A 19140-nucleotide genomic window follows, 5' to 3' on the forward strand; every position below is an offset into this window, starting at 1 on the left:
GACCTGTTCCTCTGATTTGAGTTCTGCATCCAAGCGACTGCCTTCACCTGAGCCTGGGTGCATTTAGCACATCGAGACGAGGTGAGAAATGCAGTCAAAGCATTGCCGTCAGCTCCCCTGTCTCCACGGTGACATTTTAGAGCGAGTGTTTGCCTTAACGTTTTAGCTCAATGTTTAACACACCTCCAGCTGTCGGGGTTTGTTCATCCGGTGCTTGCGAGCGCTGTCAGCCGCTAATGCAGACGGACAGTCCCAGCAGGTGGAGAGAGTCGATTCAGTGCTGAAACTTCATTTTATGCTATTATGGAAATGACTTTTTCGGGGCATGAAAACAGCTTTAGAAAGAGCCTCAGAATTAATGTAATTTCAGACGTTTAGATCTGAATCATTCCTGAATGTGATAAGGACTCGCGCCTGCTGCTTTTGTAGATGAGAATTAATGTCTTGAAATGTGGCTGAAGAGCTTTAATGCCCTTTAAACCTACTGTGGAGGTACCATGGTACTTTTGATATATACTAGAGAACTTACTACTTACTAATATGCTGTGGTATTATTGTAACTACCATGTACATTTGTACCAAAAGTACCATAGTATTACCATTTGAAACTATTACTGTAAATACCATGGTATTTTTACCTGATACCATCACTATATTCATGGTACCATCACATTTTAAGGAAAATGTTAAAAGCATGGATGTTTACCATGGTAATACCATTTTTGATATGGTAACATGAATTATGAATCATGACACTACCATTGATTTATGAATATTTACCATGGTGAAACAATGTTTTTAATGTGGTAACATGGTAATACCATGATTTTTCTGGTTATAACTTACAAAAAATACTATAGCACATCTGATAATACTATGGTACTTTGAAACACTTGCTACAACTTTCAAGAATACCATGGTATCCTGTTATGGCACAGTAGTTTTTGTAAAGTACATAACTATTTCATTGTACTGTCATATCCAAAAATATTATTATCTGGTACCACACTTTCAAAAAAGTACCATAGTATACTTCCTTGATATTTTTGAAACATACCGTGGTATTGTTGAAAGTTGGTTGGTAGCAAGTGTTTCAAAGTACCATAGTATTATCAGATGTGCCATAGTTGCGCCACAGTACTTTTTGTAAGTTATAACCAGAAAAAGTATGGTATTACGATGTTACCACATTAAAAATATTGTATCAGCATGGTAAATATTCATAAATCAATGGTATTAACCATGTTACCATATCAAAAATGGTATGACCATGGTAAACATCTATAAAACCATGCTTTTAACATTTTCCTTAAAATGTTATGGTACCATGAATATAGTGATGGTTTCAGGTAAAAATACCATGGTATTTACATGGTACTACAACAATGTACTTTTATGAATATCATAGCACTGGTACCACATTAAAAAAGTGCAATTTTGACAGGTAAGGTATGGTATCAGAAACATGGTGTTTTTCCTTACAAAAGTGAATGTACCACAATAAGAGTATTTACTGGCTATTTTAAGGTACTTCTTAGAATAATGTGGTTTTATCAGAAAAAAATATTGATACCTTGGAGTGACATGGAAATACTGTGGTGACATGGTTTACATCAAAGTACCATGGCTTTACCATCTGGTTCTATCACTTTTTACCAAGGTACTTTGTTCAGAAATTCTTTTAGTGCTTCTGTTTTTTAGTGATTGTTACATCCATGTACCATGGTATACATGATACTATGATGCTTTATTGTTAGCAGCCGGGTGGTCGGGTGTTTTCTGCCTGTGCTGTCTCGGCTGCGGTCGGATCCAGGACTTCTGAGCGTGTGAATGAGCGATCGGTTGGAGGGTTCTTGGCAGGGCTGCACACTTTAGTGCTTCTCTGTGGGCAACAGTCATTGAAACACCACTCACACTCCAGACTGCATCCCGTTCATGCATGGAGCACAAGATGGAGGAGTCAAGGCATGGAGAAGAGGGGGGAAAAAGAGAAAAACACTCATACTCATAGCCTTTTTTCCATCTTGCATCCATCAAACTCTGTCATGCTTATGAAACCTCCTCACTGTCACAGGATCTGTGTGTGGATGACATGCGCTTTGATTTTTAGACGTTCAGCGGGTTTCCTCTGGGTAGAATAAAGCATAAATAAATCAACTAATAAAAGTTTTAAAGGACAACCGCATTAATTGTAAATGGAGAGGGCTTTTAAGATAGGTTGTCATGGTGATAGAAATATCAACACAGGAAGTCTTTGGGAAAAACTTTGAGAGTGGAATTCAGTTCAGTTCAATTCTGTTTTATTAGTAGAGCACTTTTTCTATTGAAGTTGGTCCAAAGTAGCTTTACAAAGAAAAGTATGCAGTGAATACACAGAATGTGACATTGCCATGGAAAAACTGCCAAAGAAGAATCTCAAAGGCCATTATCTGTGGCTGGTTTTGAAGCTGCATACTAATTATTATTTACTTTTATACTGTAAGTTATGTGAATTTCTGTATGCATGGAACATCTGGAATGACATACTACATTTGAGTCAGCTAAAGAACACAACTTGAAATACTTGGTCCCATAATGCAATGTATAAAACATCAATTTCCAATTTAATTTTTAGATTTAATATTATTTTAATCCTTTTTTATATATATATATATATATATATATAAAATTGTAAACACTTTAAACTGAATTAAAGGGGGGAAATTATTTTAAATATTTGCAAGATAATAACTGGATGCCATATGCTGAGTGAAACAAGCAACCTGAGGTCATGTGACTGCATTGCATTTATTTAAAATAATTCAAACAAACGGGTAAAAAATGTTGTGAAATATTTTACAATTTAAAATTTCTGTTTTCTGTTTTCTAATTGAATATATTTAAAAATGTAGTTCATTCCTGTGATGCAAAGCTGAATTTTTAAAGCATTTTACTCCAGTCTTCAGTGTCACATGATCCTGCAGAAATCATTCTGATATGATGATTTGAGCTCAAGAAACATTTCTTTGTTGAAAACCCAGTTTTTGTGGCAACTGTGCTACTTATTTCAGGATTTAATGAATAGGGCAACATTAATCCGATATAGATATATTTGTAACATTTTATATGTATTTTTAAATAAATGTAATGAGTCCTTACTGATTAAAAGTAGGCCTATTAATTTCTTAAAATCTTACTGAGCCTAAACCTTTGAGCGGTAGTTTACTGTAAAGAAATGATAATCTGCTATTCTGAAAATTGACAGAGGTTTGTGAGGAGTCTGTGTGTTTTTGTGGGCCGATGCCCAGAGAGAGAGATCTTCTATCGTTCTTCTTTTTGATCCCTGTGTTCACTCTGTTAGTTAAATGAAGGCAGGAGAGGATACAGCTCTCTGATGAACTGTCACACTTTGTTTTCCAGAGAAGTGGTTAATCACACTCTTGTCGTATCGTAGAAAACACTGTTCGTTTCACCTCAGCTTTGAGGAACACAGCGTCCCAAAATAACACAAATAAAACCAAAGCAAAGGTCAGAATGTTGAGGGAGGAGCGCTGAGATTAAAGGCAGAGGGTGAGAGGAGAGAGAGAGGAACAGGACAGACGACGCACACCTGTGCAGCTGCTCAGAGATGCAGAAGATGCCATCTGCCTTGCCATCCTGGAGGGAATCCAATAGATTCCTGCCCCCAAAACATCCAAGAATGGATATGATCCCTATAAAGGCACCATGGAGACGATGAGACAGTTTACTGTTCTGATGTTCTTGAATTGTGTTCATATTTAAAAGACTTTCTCCTGTTCTAATTTAATATGCTGAAACAATAACTACACTATGAGAAAAAATCTGTTAAACTATAAATGACCTGACTTGTTTCCTTTAGCCCTTAAACAGATCTCAGTGCAAAGCATAATTAAAATATGGGTAAATGCCTTTAAAAGACAATATATCAGAATATTTGTTCATATTACCGTGGGCTGTATTTTTCCAAATTATTTTCATAACCCAGTCAATATTATGGGAAATTATGTCACGTAAATTGTTCACAAACAACTTCTAAAGCAATTTAAAGATTTACATTTACATTTATTTGACACTATTTCATTTCTTTAAAGAGTTTAAACTTGCCTTCTGGTGCTGTTGAATGAAACCAGTTTGTGCGTTGTCCAGAATTGAATGGAATTCCAATTTAATACCTGAAATGAAACTTTTTTTTTTAATTGAGTTACCAAACAGGTTGCAGAATTGCAATTCTAATTCATTGTTTATCTAATATAATTGTAACTGAAGCAAGAATCGTTCAAAATAAATTATTTAAAAAAAATCATTTAGCTGTAATTTTTCACTAGAAAACCTAGTTTCATCGAGACAAGATATAATACGATTATTGGAGTATGTTTTAATTTTTTCATGTTTACTTCAATGTGTTTCTGGCAACTTTATAATATTTTGTGAAATTTAATAAAAATTTCGGAGTGAATTTTTTTTCTAAGTATCATATGAAACATACATTTTTCACTTAATATTTTTTTGTTGAATATGCCATTTCATATGAGTAAAATTGCCTGCCGTTGTTCATTGCTAACTCATGAATGCTCATTTATAGTTGCTTTGCATATTATATTTAAATAGGAAAAATGCTTACATTAAAATAATACACTTTAATGCAAATAAGCTGATTAAATGTCTAAATTTGACCACTTTGATGCCAAGTCTTATTACACACGCAAGTTGGTTTGTGCTGAAAAGCTGTCCATGCCAACTGAATCTGTACCGTCAGGATTGACAGCTCTTATTTTCCACATCGACGGATGACTGTGTCAATCTAGAGCTGTGCAGTCACCAGGCGTTCGTCCAAGACTCTTGATGTAATTTGTACATGTTTACAGACTCCCAATAGATAAGGGTTTTTGCATGGTAGATCATTGGTTTAATATTGTATCCGTGGTGCATTGGGCAGCACTTTAGACAGAGATGATGTGTCATGTGGCTCGTCCCAACACAATCAATGGCTGCTCCAGTTCAGCATTGGATCTAGGGGGCTGGACTGACCCAATGGGGGCATGTAGGAACTGTCCCGACACATCGACCCAGTGTCTGTGCTGCTCTCATTAGCTTCCACTGAAGAAAAAAATCATTATTTCTGGTTCCTGCTCTTCTTTGTCTCTAACCCTGTAGTGTGAGCTTCCAGTAATAGCCGGCATTGAGCTCAGGGCCGAGCACCATCGCTAATGAGGCAGGTGTTCAAATTAGTAAGCTGGGCCAGCGATCCCTTGAGAAAATGGCTGCCGTCATGTATATGTGGAGAATGAGAATTTAGATTAATTAATGCTGGAATGTGAGCTTGAGTCAATAGTTCAGATATAATTAATATAAGGCCCTTCTGAGGTATTGTTTGGAAAAACGTTGTGTTGAAGTGGTTGCTAAGGCACGGCTATAAGGTGTGCTGATTGGTTCTAGCAAGATGCTGTGGTTGCTCTGGTGTTCTGGGTGTAATTCGCTAGCACATTTCCAAGACCCTCGCTGTGTCTGAAATTAAATACTTCCTGACTATATAGTAAATTGAAAACAGTATGCCAAAAATACATCTAAATTTTTGTAACTATAAAACCACTGTTATTTAACTTAAATAGTTGAATTCTCTAAAATGTTGCTGTTAACTGCTTTTAAAAGCTAAAGTAAGCAGTTATGCACTTAATCAACTGCTTCTGAACAAAAATTTTTAGCCATTCAGTAATTTTTCTAAGAATATGACTTGCAAATGTTTCATTTCAGGAGCCAAAATCTCCCTAGTCATTATGTCTGGGGTGCCATTATAATTTCAAAAATCAATATATTGTGCAACCGCAGTAAGGTTTCTTTAGCCGACTCTAACAGTCTTTAAAATAGGCCTGCAGCATCAGATATTAATGGAAAGTGGTGACAGCGGCAGGGATCTTTACTGTACTGCAGACCTCCCACAATGCTCAGCAGGGCTCAGAGAGCAAGCGTTTGAGCTGTAAGCTTGATGATTGTGATCACCTTCTGCTTCTGTTTACGTTAAACACTTGTGTTTCTTTGCCCTGAGGTTTATAATTCTCACAAACAGCTACTGAGCTAATTTCCCCCCGATATCTGTGATGTTTTGTAGTCGTCATAAGCGCCTTAGCCTTCGTATGCAGTGCTTTTCCACAGCGACTGGATATGATAGGACGGGAAAGCGCTGCCAGGAATTTACGGTTACAGTAATTGTCTGTTTGTCAGCTGTAAAGCGTGTCGGGAATGTCACCGGCGGTGGAAAGAGGAAGGGCATAAAAGCAGACAAAGGTAGAAATTGAAAAGTCAAGGTTAGTTATATGTTTCTCTATTCAGCCATGGGTTCAATCCTTGACAAGCGTGCAATTCTTCCCTGCATCCATACAGCCAATGGCGGTGGCCTTTATCTGCTCTGCCCAGAAACACACAGTCTCTCTCTCTCTCTTTCTCTCGCCCATCCTCACCCACCATCCTCTTTATCTCATGCAATCCCTCCTCTCACAAGCACTCTGTTACTCTTTTTCTCTATGGTGGGATCATTGACACCTTTAATGAGTCAGCACGCAGTCACAGCACTAAACAGTGATAATGGGATGCCGTGTAGACGGGGGAGATGTGGAAGTGTGTGGGAAGCTCTGTGAGAGCGGGTTTATCGGTTCGGTCAAACCAAGACATTCAGAGCTTATTTAAATGCCTTTTCTTGTACTATGACCGCCCACTTTCTTGGGTTCCGGAAGTATTTTTTCCTATTAATTTTCACCTTAGGGATTTCAAATAAGTACTCAGAAACAAACAAACAAAACCGTTCACTTGTTATTACTTGCACTACTATATGTTCATCCAGAATACTGAATAATCAGTTTGCACACTGGAATATTTCTCACTATTCTCACTATTTTACTGTCCATTGCACTAGTATAAGTTATGTTTCTGCTTACAGTTTACATATACTTAATACATAATCCATCTGTATAGTATGTTCATAGTACATCTATCTGTATATCATGCTGATAGTATTTAAAAATCTGTAAATTGTTAATTGTTAATTGTGGCAGGCAGTATATTCCATATGCATATCCTTATGCATTGCTTTGAAAATTTAGATTATATTTAAATACACTTAAATTGGACTCCTGATGGTTAGTTAATTGTGCAGCTGTTTAGTTTTTTTTATTTTATTTTTTTTATTAAATTAAAAGGAAATCAACTCATCCCATGAAGCTCACCCCAATTGACTAATTTATGGTACAAAAAAAGTGGAACATTCGAAAGAACAGCATTTATTTGGCACATAAATCTTTTCTAACACTGTAAATGCCACTTTTGATCAGTTAAATGAATTTTTTGCTTAATAAAAATATTAATTTCTTTTTTAAAAAGGGTCCCAATCTTTTGAACATTAGCAATAGTTTAATAGCTAGCCTAAATAGAGTTTATATACTGTACAAGAAATATAATTAAATATGTTTTTGCTTTATTGCAAAATACTCAAATTTATAAGTTTGAAATATATCTATTGCTGCAATTGTTTTTGTTTCCATGGTAACAGCGACTTCTTTGGTGGACCATTGTAAATTCTGCTAATAAACTTGATTTAAAAAAGTTTGAATTCTTTAGAATTTAGGCTTCTACAGAAGCTTAACCTCAGAGCTCACGGTAGGCCTGTCTTTATCGGATTATATGTTATTGCTAAAAGTTTTTCTGTAAGGAAAATGAATAGGATTTTGACTTCTGGAGCTCTGCTGTTGCTCTCTATCTCTGCTGGCTTTTAGCAGCATCCTGATAAAGACGTAACTGTCTGGTGGAGGTAAATAAACTCTGAACGCTTGGTAAATCTCTCCAGGTTGTTGAGGCAACAGCGTCTAACTGAAAATCCTCCAACTGCTCTCTAGGCTGCAATTATGACAACTGAATGCCTCTATTTTGATTTTGGCATATTCGCTCCGAACAGCTTTTGGATTTGATCCAGACACACAAAGAGAGGCGGGATAGGAACCATCAAGCATTTGTACACAGCTGACAGGATCTCGGGGTTCTTGCTGATCCAGATTGGTCGGGATCTTCCTCTTGTCAAGCGCTGCATTGTGTCGCGTGATTGGCCCTCTTTCGCCCCTGTCTGAATGTCAAAGGATGCTGCTGAGAGGAATTATATTCCTGGATTTCAACAGACGAAAGGCCTGGAACAGGGCTTCAGCGTGAGGAACACTGGCTGTTTTTAACCATTGCTGTCATATTTCACAAAACCCTTATAGATTATTTAGATTGATGCACATGTGTTGCACAAGATTATAGATTTATTATACCATGGTATGGTACTGTGTGAAAAGAACATATATCATGGTGAAATACTATGGTATTTTGATAAATGCTGTTATTTGTATACTATATATAGTATTTATTAATATTTCCAAATTAACCTCTTTTTTTGTTTTAATTTTTATTGTGTTTTTATTAAGCTTAAATGTATTTTTTTTATGTTATTTTACATTTTTAAGCAATTTTACTTCAAGTTCAACTTATTTCATTTCAGTTAGTTTGGAAATAAGAAAGAAGAAACCCCCTTTAGAAGTTCAGACTGGTTTCAGACATTAATATTTCTCGCATGGCTGAGCTGCCACCGTTATTTTTTTTCCACCCCTCCTGCATTTGTCTCAGCGCTGGCCATTTATTGAATGGCATTTCTTCTGTTTCCGCCGTCACTGTCAGGAAAGCTGTCTGAGTCATAATCCGACAGAATAAGCAGAGTGCGGAGCGACGGAAAGAAGCCGAGTCGAGGAAACAAGATAAAGAAAAGACTGAGGCAGGGAGGAGAGAGAGACAGAGAGGTTTAAGTTGATGACAGCTAGAGCAGGATTCATTTCTCCATCAGCAGCAGTGTTGGACTCTGTGCTCTTAGTAATTGCTGTGATGTTTGTGGCTCATTATCTCATGTGAACGTATGGGGTTTACAGGACCAGCTCAACCGCACTGACACTGCTGCAGAACGCTTCTCTCGCTCCGGTTGGACAGCCGTTAATGTGTCTACTTGACATGAGAAATCTGTCATTCAGAGCAGCGGGGAAAACAACACCAGTCATTTCTGCTTATTAAAGTTGGTGTAGCATTGTAGATTATCATTTAGATAAATTATGATGATTAATATTTTGTAAATCTTAATTTTTAACAATTATTTTATAAAAAATATATAAAATTATCTAAATTATAAATATAAAAAACAAATAATATATAATTATTATATCATTAAATTATATATCATTATTTGTGTATATGTAATTTAATGCTACACTCCATTGCGATATTCGATTTAGCAACTGATAATGGAAAATGTGATGAAATTCGATAGAATTAGATAAATTCGATAGATAGATAGATAGATAGATAGATAGATAGATAGATAGATAGATAGATAGATAGATAGATAGATAGATAGATAGATAATTGTAGTAATTTATATAATTTTAATAAAAAATTTGAATGTGTATACACATAAAATATAAATAAAAATGATTGAATACATTATGATTTCATCATAAATTCTACATTATTAGTTGCTAAATTAAATATCATATTTTTATTGTTTTTAATTGATTAGTTGATCTTTTTTTTTATTTTTTATGCGAGGTCAGATTTACAAGGTTTGCAGCTATGTTGAATCCGGAGGTTGCACACAGCAGAAAGGCAGTTTTATTGTTGACAAGCTTGTATTGTGTCTGCTTGCAATTACTGACTGGTGAAATATATAACTATAGTTCATTTGACATTCATTATGACATTATGGATAATGGCTCCTGTTAACCAACTCCAACCCTGTAGTGTTTAGTGGTGCTGGGGTTTCAGAGTCAGATGTGTTGGCTTTCTCTGACCCACTTGCTATAAATAAATGTCAAACAGCAATTCTACACGGTGAAAAAGATCCAGTGAACAATAGTGCGAAATTGCAACTCTTTGTCCCTCTATAGATTAAATGAATGTCAGAGATAACACAGCGCTCACAAACAGTGATTAGAAGCTCTAGCCGCAGATCTAACCAGAATGGATGAAGTGTTGTTGCTTTGATACTGAATCGCAGTGAATGTATTGTCAAATCCAATTTTGCCTCGCCCAGATGTTTTAGTGATCGTGCATGAATACACATCTCTTTGATACTTCAATTGTTTCTTCTAGACGGCGATGAGATTAGAAGATTAAAAGAAGGCTTTGCTGAACCTGAGACTGTTCCTCGCAATCTTGTTTGTCTCAGAAGAGATCTCAGACTGCTCTCAGAAATCTGCCTTCTTACTGGATGTCAGTAGCACTCTCATTTTTGTCTGTTTTTCACCTGAACAGTGTGTCCTGAAATGTTCTCCTAGATTTGAGAATTTTTTGAGAACTATATTTTTCAGACATTTTCTGTTGAAGCTATCTTTTGTCTAGTGTTATACATCCAGTAGTCAACTAGCTTCTCGTTTGAATCTCTAATGGTGACTAATAAATTCAGGATTGCTTATATTGAGCAGAAGTGCATGTGTGCTGTACAATTAACTTTCACTAGAGGACGAAGTGGGTGCTTTCCTCTTGTACTCACATTCATTACATGTTTTATTGCTCAGACTACATCCCTGAACAACACTCTATCACTCGCAGAAGGTAATAGCTTTTTTCGCCGGTGTAATTTCATTGATCAGCCACTTCCTCTTTTTTTCACCTTGAGGAACGGCTGCTGTAGTGAAAAAGCCAACAGAGATCAGAAGACGTATGCATCTAAATTAGTTTGATGAAAAAGCTGTCTTAGGTACAATAGCAACAGCCAAAAATACATTGTATGGGTCCAAATTATCTATTTTTCTTTTATGACAAAAATCATTAGGATATTAAGTAAAGATCATGTTCCATGAAGATATTTATATTTACACCTAAATAAAAAATAAAAAAATTATATATATATATATGTGTGTGTGTGTGTGTGTGTGTGTGTTTTATAAGAGTTTGGGCTTATTAAATGGTAAAAAATAATGGCTTTTAATTTGACTGTAATGTTTACTTGTTATATTTACAAATTTTATCATCAAATTTTGGGAATGTATCCATTTAATAGGCATCAGAATCAGTATTGTAATTTCATTCATAGTACTAAAAAGATGCTATTAAACAAACCTTTTAAATATACTTTCTTTGTTCTTTCTACATTCATTTAGAGATTCAGAGTAAAAAATATATTTATGAATATAAATTAATGTTAGGTGTTAAAAATCGAGATTAGTTTTTTTTATTGACCGCACTAATATATATTATATTATTATATAAAATAATATTAAGTCGTGATAAAATAATACATATATTTTTTAATATGAATAATAATTATTATATTTTAAATAACATTAATAATAATAAAATATTAATCTGTTTTATATACATATATATATATATAGAGAGAGAGAGAGAGAGAGAGAAATATAAAAATAAAAATCTTATTTTTATTCTTTTTTATTATAATGTCATAATAGTTTTATTTATATATATATATATATATATATATATATATATATATATATATATATATATATATATATATATATATACTAACAGTGTGGAATCTTAAATATTTCTTCATTTTATGTCTTTTTAGTGTTCCAAAAATTTTTGCTCTTCTGTTTATTTCTGAGTTTAAAAAAATCATCTTTACAATGTAGTCTCACACTTTTGGACCCTTACTGTATATTGGGGTGTATATAGTGCAGAAAATGGTCCATTCACACAAAGCATAAGCATAACAGTTTGATGTCACTTTAACTGTCTAACTGGCTCATTGACACCGTTTTGGCAGAAAACGAGAGGTTGCGGTGTTTCAGTGGGCTTGAGAATGAGTTCAGGTTTGGGTTGGCGAGCAGGAGGTGTAGCTCCACACATTAGCTCATGTTGGAGACGGCGTGTTTGTGCATTTCTTACCGACTGGTTTCTCCGACACACTTCATTTGCGTTCCAGTCCATCCTCCCCGTGAAGGACTGACTGTCTGCAAACCTGAATCGGCTGTGCAGAGAGAGAGAGAGAGAGTTATAATAACCGGCAGTTCTGGCAGTGTTCTACTCACCTGCACAGACCCACACTAGTGCTGTGAAAACTAGATTCCCCCGAGCTGGAGCTCCCACCTCTTTTACATCGACTGCTCATCAGTGATACAGCTGACATCTGCCCTGAATGAATGTAGGACTGGCAGCCTGCGCTTTACCATAACCACCATATCACAAATCATGCGTGTTTGGCAATAGCCTTTGCACATGGAAATGTATAGCTGAGATGTTGGTTTTCACAGCTCATGGGAATTAATCTCACATTCCACTCACTCCTTCAGAAATACTTTTTTCTTCTTCTCAAAAGTCTTAAGGGTTATCTGTGTGATTACAAAGTTACATTGTAGTTTTATCATGTTCATTATTATTTGTTGCAAATTAACTGTAGTATATATTTTTATGAATACTTATTTATTACATGATAATATAGTAATTTAAATTAAATGAAACAAATTAAAAAATAAATGCACAAAAAATATTTAGTTTCAAATAAAATGTCAATTTTTTTGTGTTGAAGGCAGTGAAAATTAGGAAAATGACAAGGTACTCTATGACTCAGTGTTACTTTAGGATTATTTGTATACTATAATGGTTTTATTAATATTTTATTAATACTTTTATATTTTCATAATTTTTTTGTAATGTGATTTTGTAATTTTTGTAAATATAATTATATAATATAATTGTTTAAATATATAATTTATATTTATTTCAGTTTTGTTTTATTTTACCTTTCAATTTTTATTTATTTCCACATAGAAAGTGCTTCAACTTAAACTAAACAAAAATGACAAATATTGCCATGGTGACTATGTAATAATTTTCAATTTACCATATTATATTTAAAACATATTTTTAACTTCAATTATCAGTTTTTAAAAAATGTTGTTATGACCCTGCTGCAGAGTTTTAGTTTTTTCCTTTATTAAATCTGTTGTTGGCAATGAATTATTGAGCCAGTATAGAAGAAATTGGCATTCAAAACCATGTTTTGTTTTCCACCGTGCAGACATTATCGATTTTCATTCAGAGCTGTCAAGTTTGATTCAGCTAGAAATGTCCTGTTTCAGCAACAGATGGAGATAGAGAGGTCAGAATTATGTAGAGTACCTTTAAGAGAAATATAATAAGCTATAAAAAATGATTGTGCATAGCAGAAATTTGATGAGAAATGTTTGACTTAAGATCATAACATCTGTTTACAGACCTATCTTGGCATATCTGAGTCACTGTTGAAATCTCTGGCTAGTTACTGGGTCTTTTTCTCAAAATTTAAGAAACATAAATGCAAGTGTCCATTTGCTTTACATTGCAGCCCATGAAAAAACAAGTAACTCTGGTAACTTTGCAGGAAGAAACTTGTTTAGTTGTTCTCAAACTCTTCCTCGTTCCTCCAGATGAGTCCGGTGTGACCCCTCCACCCAGCCTCGCTCCAGTGATGCAGGTCCCAGCCCCTAAAGAAACCCCCAGAGGAGTTGCATCCATGGGGCAGGACTTCATAGAGTCAGTCCTGTCCCGTAAGGATCATCTTCTGGCTCAGAAGGGTGTGACTCTTCCCAGCGGTTTACCCTCTCATCTGGTGCCCATGTTAGGGAAGGGGCTGGGGGCCGGAGCAGAGGCCCTGTCCCCCGACCAGCCCCTCCTGAGAAAGATGCTCCCTGCACACAGTGCCACTGGCCGCCCCTCTTTACCTCCAGCCTACGAGCTCCCCACCGAACCCCCGGAGGCCGTTGCAACACCGAGCTGGGACACCGATGCTCCGACCCCACATCCCAGACCTCCGGGCTCCACTGTGAGCGCTGAAACAGTGCCTGGGGCTTTCACCTCAGGTAAGAAGACGAATAGATGATCCCTGTGCTGCTGTGCATTTACACAGTGCTGACCTCACTAGCTCTCGCTGAAAGTGAATGACTTTTGAGTGCTTTGTTACTGTTTTTCACAAATGTTCTGATATTGTGTTAAAAAAACACCAAGTGGAAACCCAATGATGTGAATAAAATATCCAAAATGAGCATAAAAAAAACTTATATGGTCACTCGAGGTTTTTTTAGTAACGCAATGTCGTGATTGCTTATTAAAACAATTAAAATATTTTTGTTCATTGAAAAAATTATGAAATAAAAGAATATATAAATATTAGATGAAAGACTTCAATGGAAATTAGAAATATTTCCTTGGCAACAAACTGAAATAAAATAAGCTGAAGTTCTAAAATTACTAGAATGGAAACTGAAATAAAAATAAAGATAAATAGAAATATTAAAAACCAAAACTGAATAAAAATGAAAAAACATATTAAAAAAATGAATAAATTCAAACAAAATGTTAAATGAATACTGAAAATATAAAATATTGGTTATTATAGAAGTTATTTTTGAATAGTTAATTTTAAATATTAATAAATACTATAATAGTGTGAAAATAATACTAAAATATTAATAATACTAATCCTAGAGCATTTTGTCTGTTTTTTTAATAATCTATTAATTACTATGACATTTTGCATTCATAGCTTCTGTCACGGGTTACATTAGTGTAAACAAAATATTCATTGCAATTTACACTTTTTGAAAACAGCATCTAGCTTCATTTACTTTATTAATTTAGCATGCACTTAGCATAAATAGATGTAAAAGAGCAGTTTGCAACAATTTCCCCTAGAAGCGATGATTTTGATCTTGGTGTCCTCATCTAGCCTCACTATGAAACCATGCTTATTGAGCAGTTCACACAAGTTTTGATCGCTTATGCAAGATCCATGCCAAACTGGAACTAACCCACATAAACTGTCCTGAACCAGCATGGAAATCAGAGCGGGGTCATTCCATGTCAACTCAACCACAGGTCCTCGGCTCACATCTTTGATCAAATTCTTTTTCTTTTTTGAAATTCGGAGGAAAAATAAACATGTATAATGATAATTTCTAAAATGATTTTTTCCCCCTTTAATTTGACTCAGAATCCATTTTGACACTCCTCTACAAAAAAGTGGATTACTCATTAAATATACCCCCATGGCATTTCATATTTTGAGTTTTATCACTATCCATGTTTATCTTTCTACAGAAAAATATTAACAAACTCAAAAAAATGGAGCTGGGGCAAGCAAGCATTTCCAGCAGGGCTATAGCTACACAATCTAGATGTTCTTCCTCACTGTTGTTTTCCCTCTCAAATCCCCTCCGTAGACATTCTCAGACGAATGCTAGGGTTTTTAATGTCGTCTGTCTGGTATTTTCCTCCAGCTATAACAAACTGCAGGGTCAATTTCACCGACCCAGAGGGCTACATCGATTCTTCAGATGATCCTCCCCTCCCTGAAGGAGCGTTCCTGCAGTGCACTTACACAGTGACCGTCTACACAGGCTACGGTGTGGAGCTACAGGTACCTTTTAATATGAGCTTTGAGTATTGCTTCCATTAATCATATTCCCTTCACCTCCAAATGAAATGACACACTGTGCTGGATACTCTTGACTGAATGGGCACCTGTTAATGCATGGATCTCTTTAAATGACATGCTAATAGACTGTGTAATCCAACAAATAAGCAGCTGCAGAACACCGACCACAGCATGTGGCCCCGAGGGAGTTATCTGGAAATGCAATCTGCTGCCTAACAAGCTTTTTTTTTTCTGCAATGCAATCCTATTTCTCTTGTACCTAGCAATTTATTTTGGACACCCTCGGATACAGGTGACTGCGCTTAACAACCCATGTGTCCGGTTGAAGGTGCCCTCTAGTGGCACGTGGTGTAATTGCACGGATCTAATTACTGGAGTTGAGCGTTTGGGGCCGGCAGCAGTGTGTTCCCAGAGAGCAGATGTTAATGAGAGAAACGGGGGTTTGTCAGAGCTGTACTGCCGCAGTGCCCCGCATGCAGCCGGCTGTAATCCCGTGTCCACGTCCGCTGTCCCTCTGCGGATGATTCACGCCTGTGACATAATCTCTAATTACCTCTTTAATCCACAGCCAAAGGCCTGCTGAGTGTCGGTGTGTGTGCGTGTGTGTGTGTGTACACGCGTGTGTTTAATATTCAGTCTCAAGGGATTAAAACTCTTCCGGTTAATTTGGTATGTATACACACACACTCTATCCTCATGGGATCGGATGTGATACGGATAATCCATGCTGGCTGTGATATGCTTTAAAGTCAACATGAAATAAAAATGCAATCTATTTACTTAATGCATTTTCCGGCTGATGTTCACAATTATTTAAGAGGGGAAAAAATGTTTAGTGCATCAACATTTATTTTTCTATGAAAATGTAACACTAATGACATAATGGTTTAAATGAACCATATGAAAAATATATATGTGAAGGAATGACTTTTTCAATATGGTGTGAAGAAAACAAAACTATTTAAAACCTTTGGCCTTTGAAACCTTTGATATTTTCAGAATAAAAGTGTCTAACATTGATACTAATCAAAATTATGACACTATATATGAGCATCATATTAAATATGTTTTCAATATATACTGATAAAAAAAATGTGTAGTTTGAATGCACTGTAAGTTGCTTTGGATAAAAGTGTCTGCTAAATGCATTTTAAAAAAAGGGGGGTGTATATTTATTATCATAGATTTTTTTCTATTTCTATTAAAAATGTACTGTATTTTATCATTATTATTTATATTTACGCATTCAGTATTTCAAATTATATTAGTGTATATATAACAATATTAAATAAAATATTAGATATATAATTATAATAAATATAATGATCAAATATTATGATCATGATTACATTTATAATAGTTATGCACATATTACAAATTTACAGTAATACGTTTTTATTTATTATAATTGATGTATTAATATCAGTATATAAACAATTCAGTATTATATAAAATATTTGGTATATAATTATAATAAATGTAATAAGTTCATATATAATAATCAATACAAAAAATAAAAGGTACACGCACACACACACATATAAATATGTATGTTTCATATTATTTAAGAAATTGTTAGCTTTAATTGTTATACATGTTGTTGTATTCAATGTTATGGTCTCTATATTTTGAGACCTCATCCATGGAGGTACAAGGCTATGATTAGCAGATACCATGTCTTTTTTATCTTTTTCTTTTTTTCCTCTGTGTTCTCAAATGAAAATGATCAGAATGTTAGCGTGAATGCTTTACTGTTCACGGTGTACTGTGTGTTTCTTACTAGTGTTTCCTGCTAACGTGATTGGCATTCCTTCGTCGTAGGTCAAAAGTGTCAACCTGTCAGAAGGCGAGCAGCTGTCAATCAGAGGGCTGGATGAAGGCGGGGCCCTGCTCGTGCTGGCCAATCAGACGCTTCTGGTGGAAGGTCAGGTGATCCGCAGTCCGACCAACACACTATCTGTGTTCTACCGCTCGTCTCCAGAGGGAGGAGTCGGCACGTTTCAGCTGCATTATCAAAGTGAGTCTTTTACAAAACAAGCCACTTGTGCATTAAACACTGCATCTTTGGACCTTGCCTCTTACTGTGGTTTTATAGAGATAATTACTATTTTACATAAAACTCTGATGTTTATGTAATATTAAAGCAATGAGTCCCTCAGGTGCTTGTGTAAATATTAAAAACACTCCTCATCAGGATGTCTCAGCACTTTCTGGGGCTCTTGTTGAACTTTTTAGACACCGGCCAGACTTTGCCTCCAAACTTTTAATTGAAAAATTCTCCATTTGGTTAATTTGCTCGCTTATCAAACTTGATAGCTTCTGCCGTGTCCATTAACCGGCTAATGTACTTGTAGTTTCACTCCAGGGCTCATTTCACAAGGCTTTCTTGTGCCGTCTTGTGTGCAATTTGTTTCAATCAGCGTCCTCGAGTGGCATTAGCATTCATTTTATTCATAAATGATTAAAGGAGTAGTTCACCCCAAAAGATCTATCATTATTTATTCAGATGTCGTAAAAGGAGAGTTTTTGAAGGATGATCACGTACTCTTTCTTGTCCAGTTTTTCGCCTGAGTTGTGCCCTACCTCGACGGCCTCATTTTGGGGAGGTGTCAGTAAAAGATCTGCATCCTGGAGGCACGGCCCATTTCCAGTGTCACATGGGATACCACCTGCAGGGGGACGCCACGCTCACGTGCCTCAATGCCTCGCTGCCCGTGTGGAGCCAACATGAGCCAAGCTGCAGAGGTGACATACTGAGAGCAGGAAAGCAAGTGATCTGTATATGTGTGTGTGTGTGTGTTTGCGTATATGTGTGTGTGTGTGTGTGTGTGTGTTTATATAATGGCTGGAAAGATATTTAGAATGTTACAAAATATTTTTTTCAAATAAATCTTTCTATTCATCAAAGAATCCTGAAAAATCGAATGTATCTTGGTTTTCACAAAAATATGTAAGACCACAACTGTTTTCACCACTGATAATAATTGTGCAGCAAATCAGCATATTAGAATGATTTCTGAAGGATCATGTGACTGAAGACTGAAGTAATGAAGCTAATAATTTAGCTTACATCACCGAAATGAATCACAGTTTACAATATTTTCACATAGAAAACAGTTATTTTAAAGACATTCAAAAATTTGACCAATCCCAAACTTTTGACTGGTAGTTTAGGCATATATATAATTCTTTATAATAAACTGTTTATCTATTAATAAATACAAATATAAATAATAAACAGAGACACACACACACACACACACACACACACACACACACACACACACACACACACACACACACACATATATATATATATATATATATATATATATATATATATATATTTATATATGGTATTTAAAATATAATAAAACATGATAATTTAAATAATAATAATTCATTATATAATAATAACACATTTTATATTATGTTCTCTTAATTTAGAGACTTTCTATATATACATATGTTAAAATAATGTTAATATAACAATAAAAATATTGATCATTAAATAATACATTTCTATTATTATCGTGTGTGTGTATATATATATATATATACATATATATATATATATATATATATATATATAATGTAAAATAATAATTACATCAATAATGCTTTTTTTATTATTTTGAAAATTACATTTTATATGTTATTAAATATTTTTTTCTTTCGTTATAATTTATTTAAAATAG

General features: G+C 35.1%; 1 protein-coding gene across 4 annotated transcripts in view; it reads left to right on the plus strand.

The window, feature by feature from the left end:
• The window catches only part of sez6l (seizure related 6 homolog (mouse)-like), a 40322-nt gene that overhangs the window by 13866 nt on the left and 7316 nt on the right, over positions 1 to 19140 (plus strand). For all 4 annotated transcript variants that reach the window (XM_026274377.1, XM_026274375.1, XM_026274376.1 and 1 more), the window contains 4 exons: positions 13437 to 13868; positions 15285 to 15424; positions 17264 to 17459; positions 18002 to 18187. In XM_026274377.1, coding sequence (XP_026130162.1) covers positions 13437 to 13868; positions 15285 to 15424; positions 17264 to 17459; positions 18002 to 18187 — 954 coding nt within the window. The remainder of the gene's footprint in view (positions 1 to 13436; positions 13869 to 15284; positions 15425 to 17263; positions 17460 to 18001; positions 18188 to 19140) is intronic.

This window comes from Carassius auratus, chromosome 10, assembly GCF_003368295.1.
Source record: "Carassius auratus strain Wakin chromosome 10, ASM336829v1, whole genome shotgun sequence".
Taxonomy (NCBI): domain Eukaryota; kingdom Metazoa; phylum Chordata; class Actinopteri; order Cypriniformes; family Cyprinidae; genus Carassius; species Carassius auratus.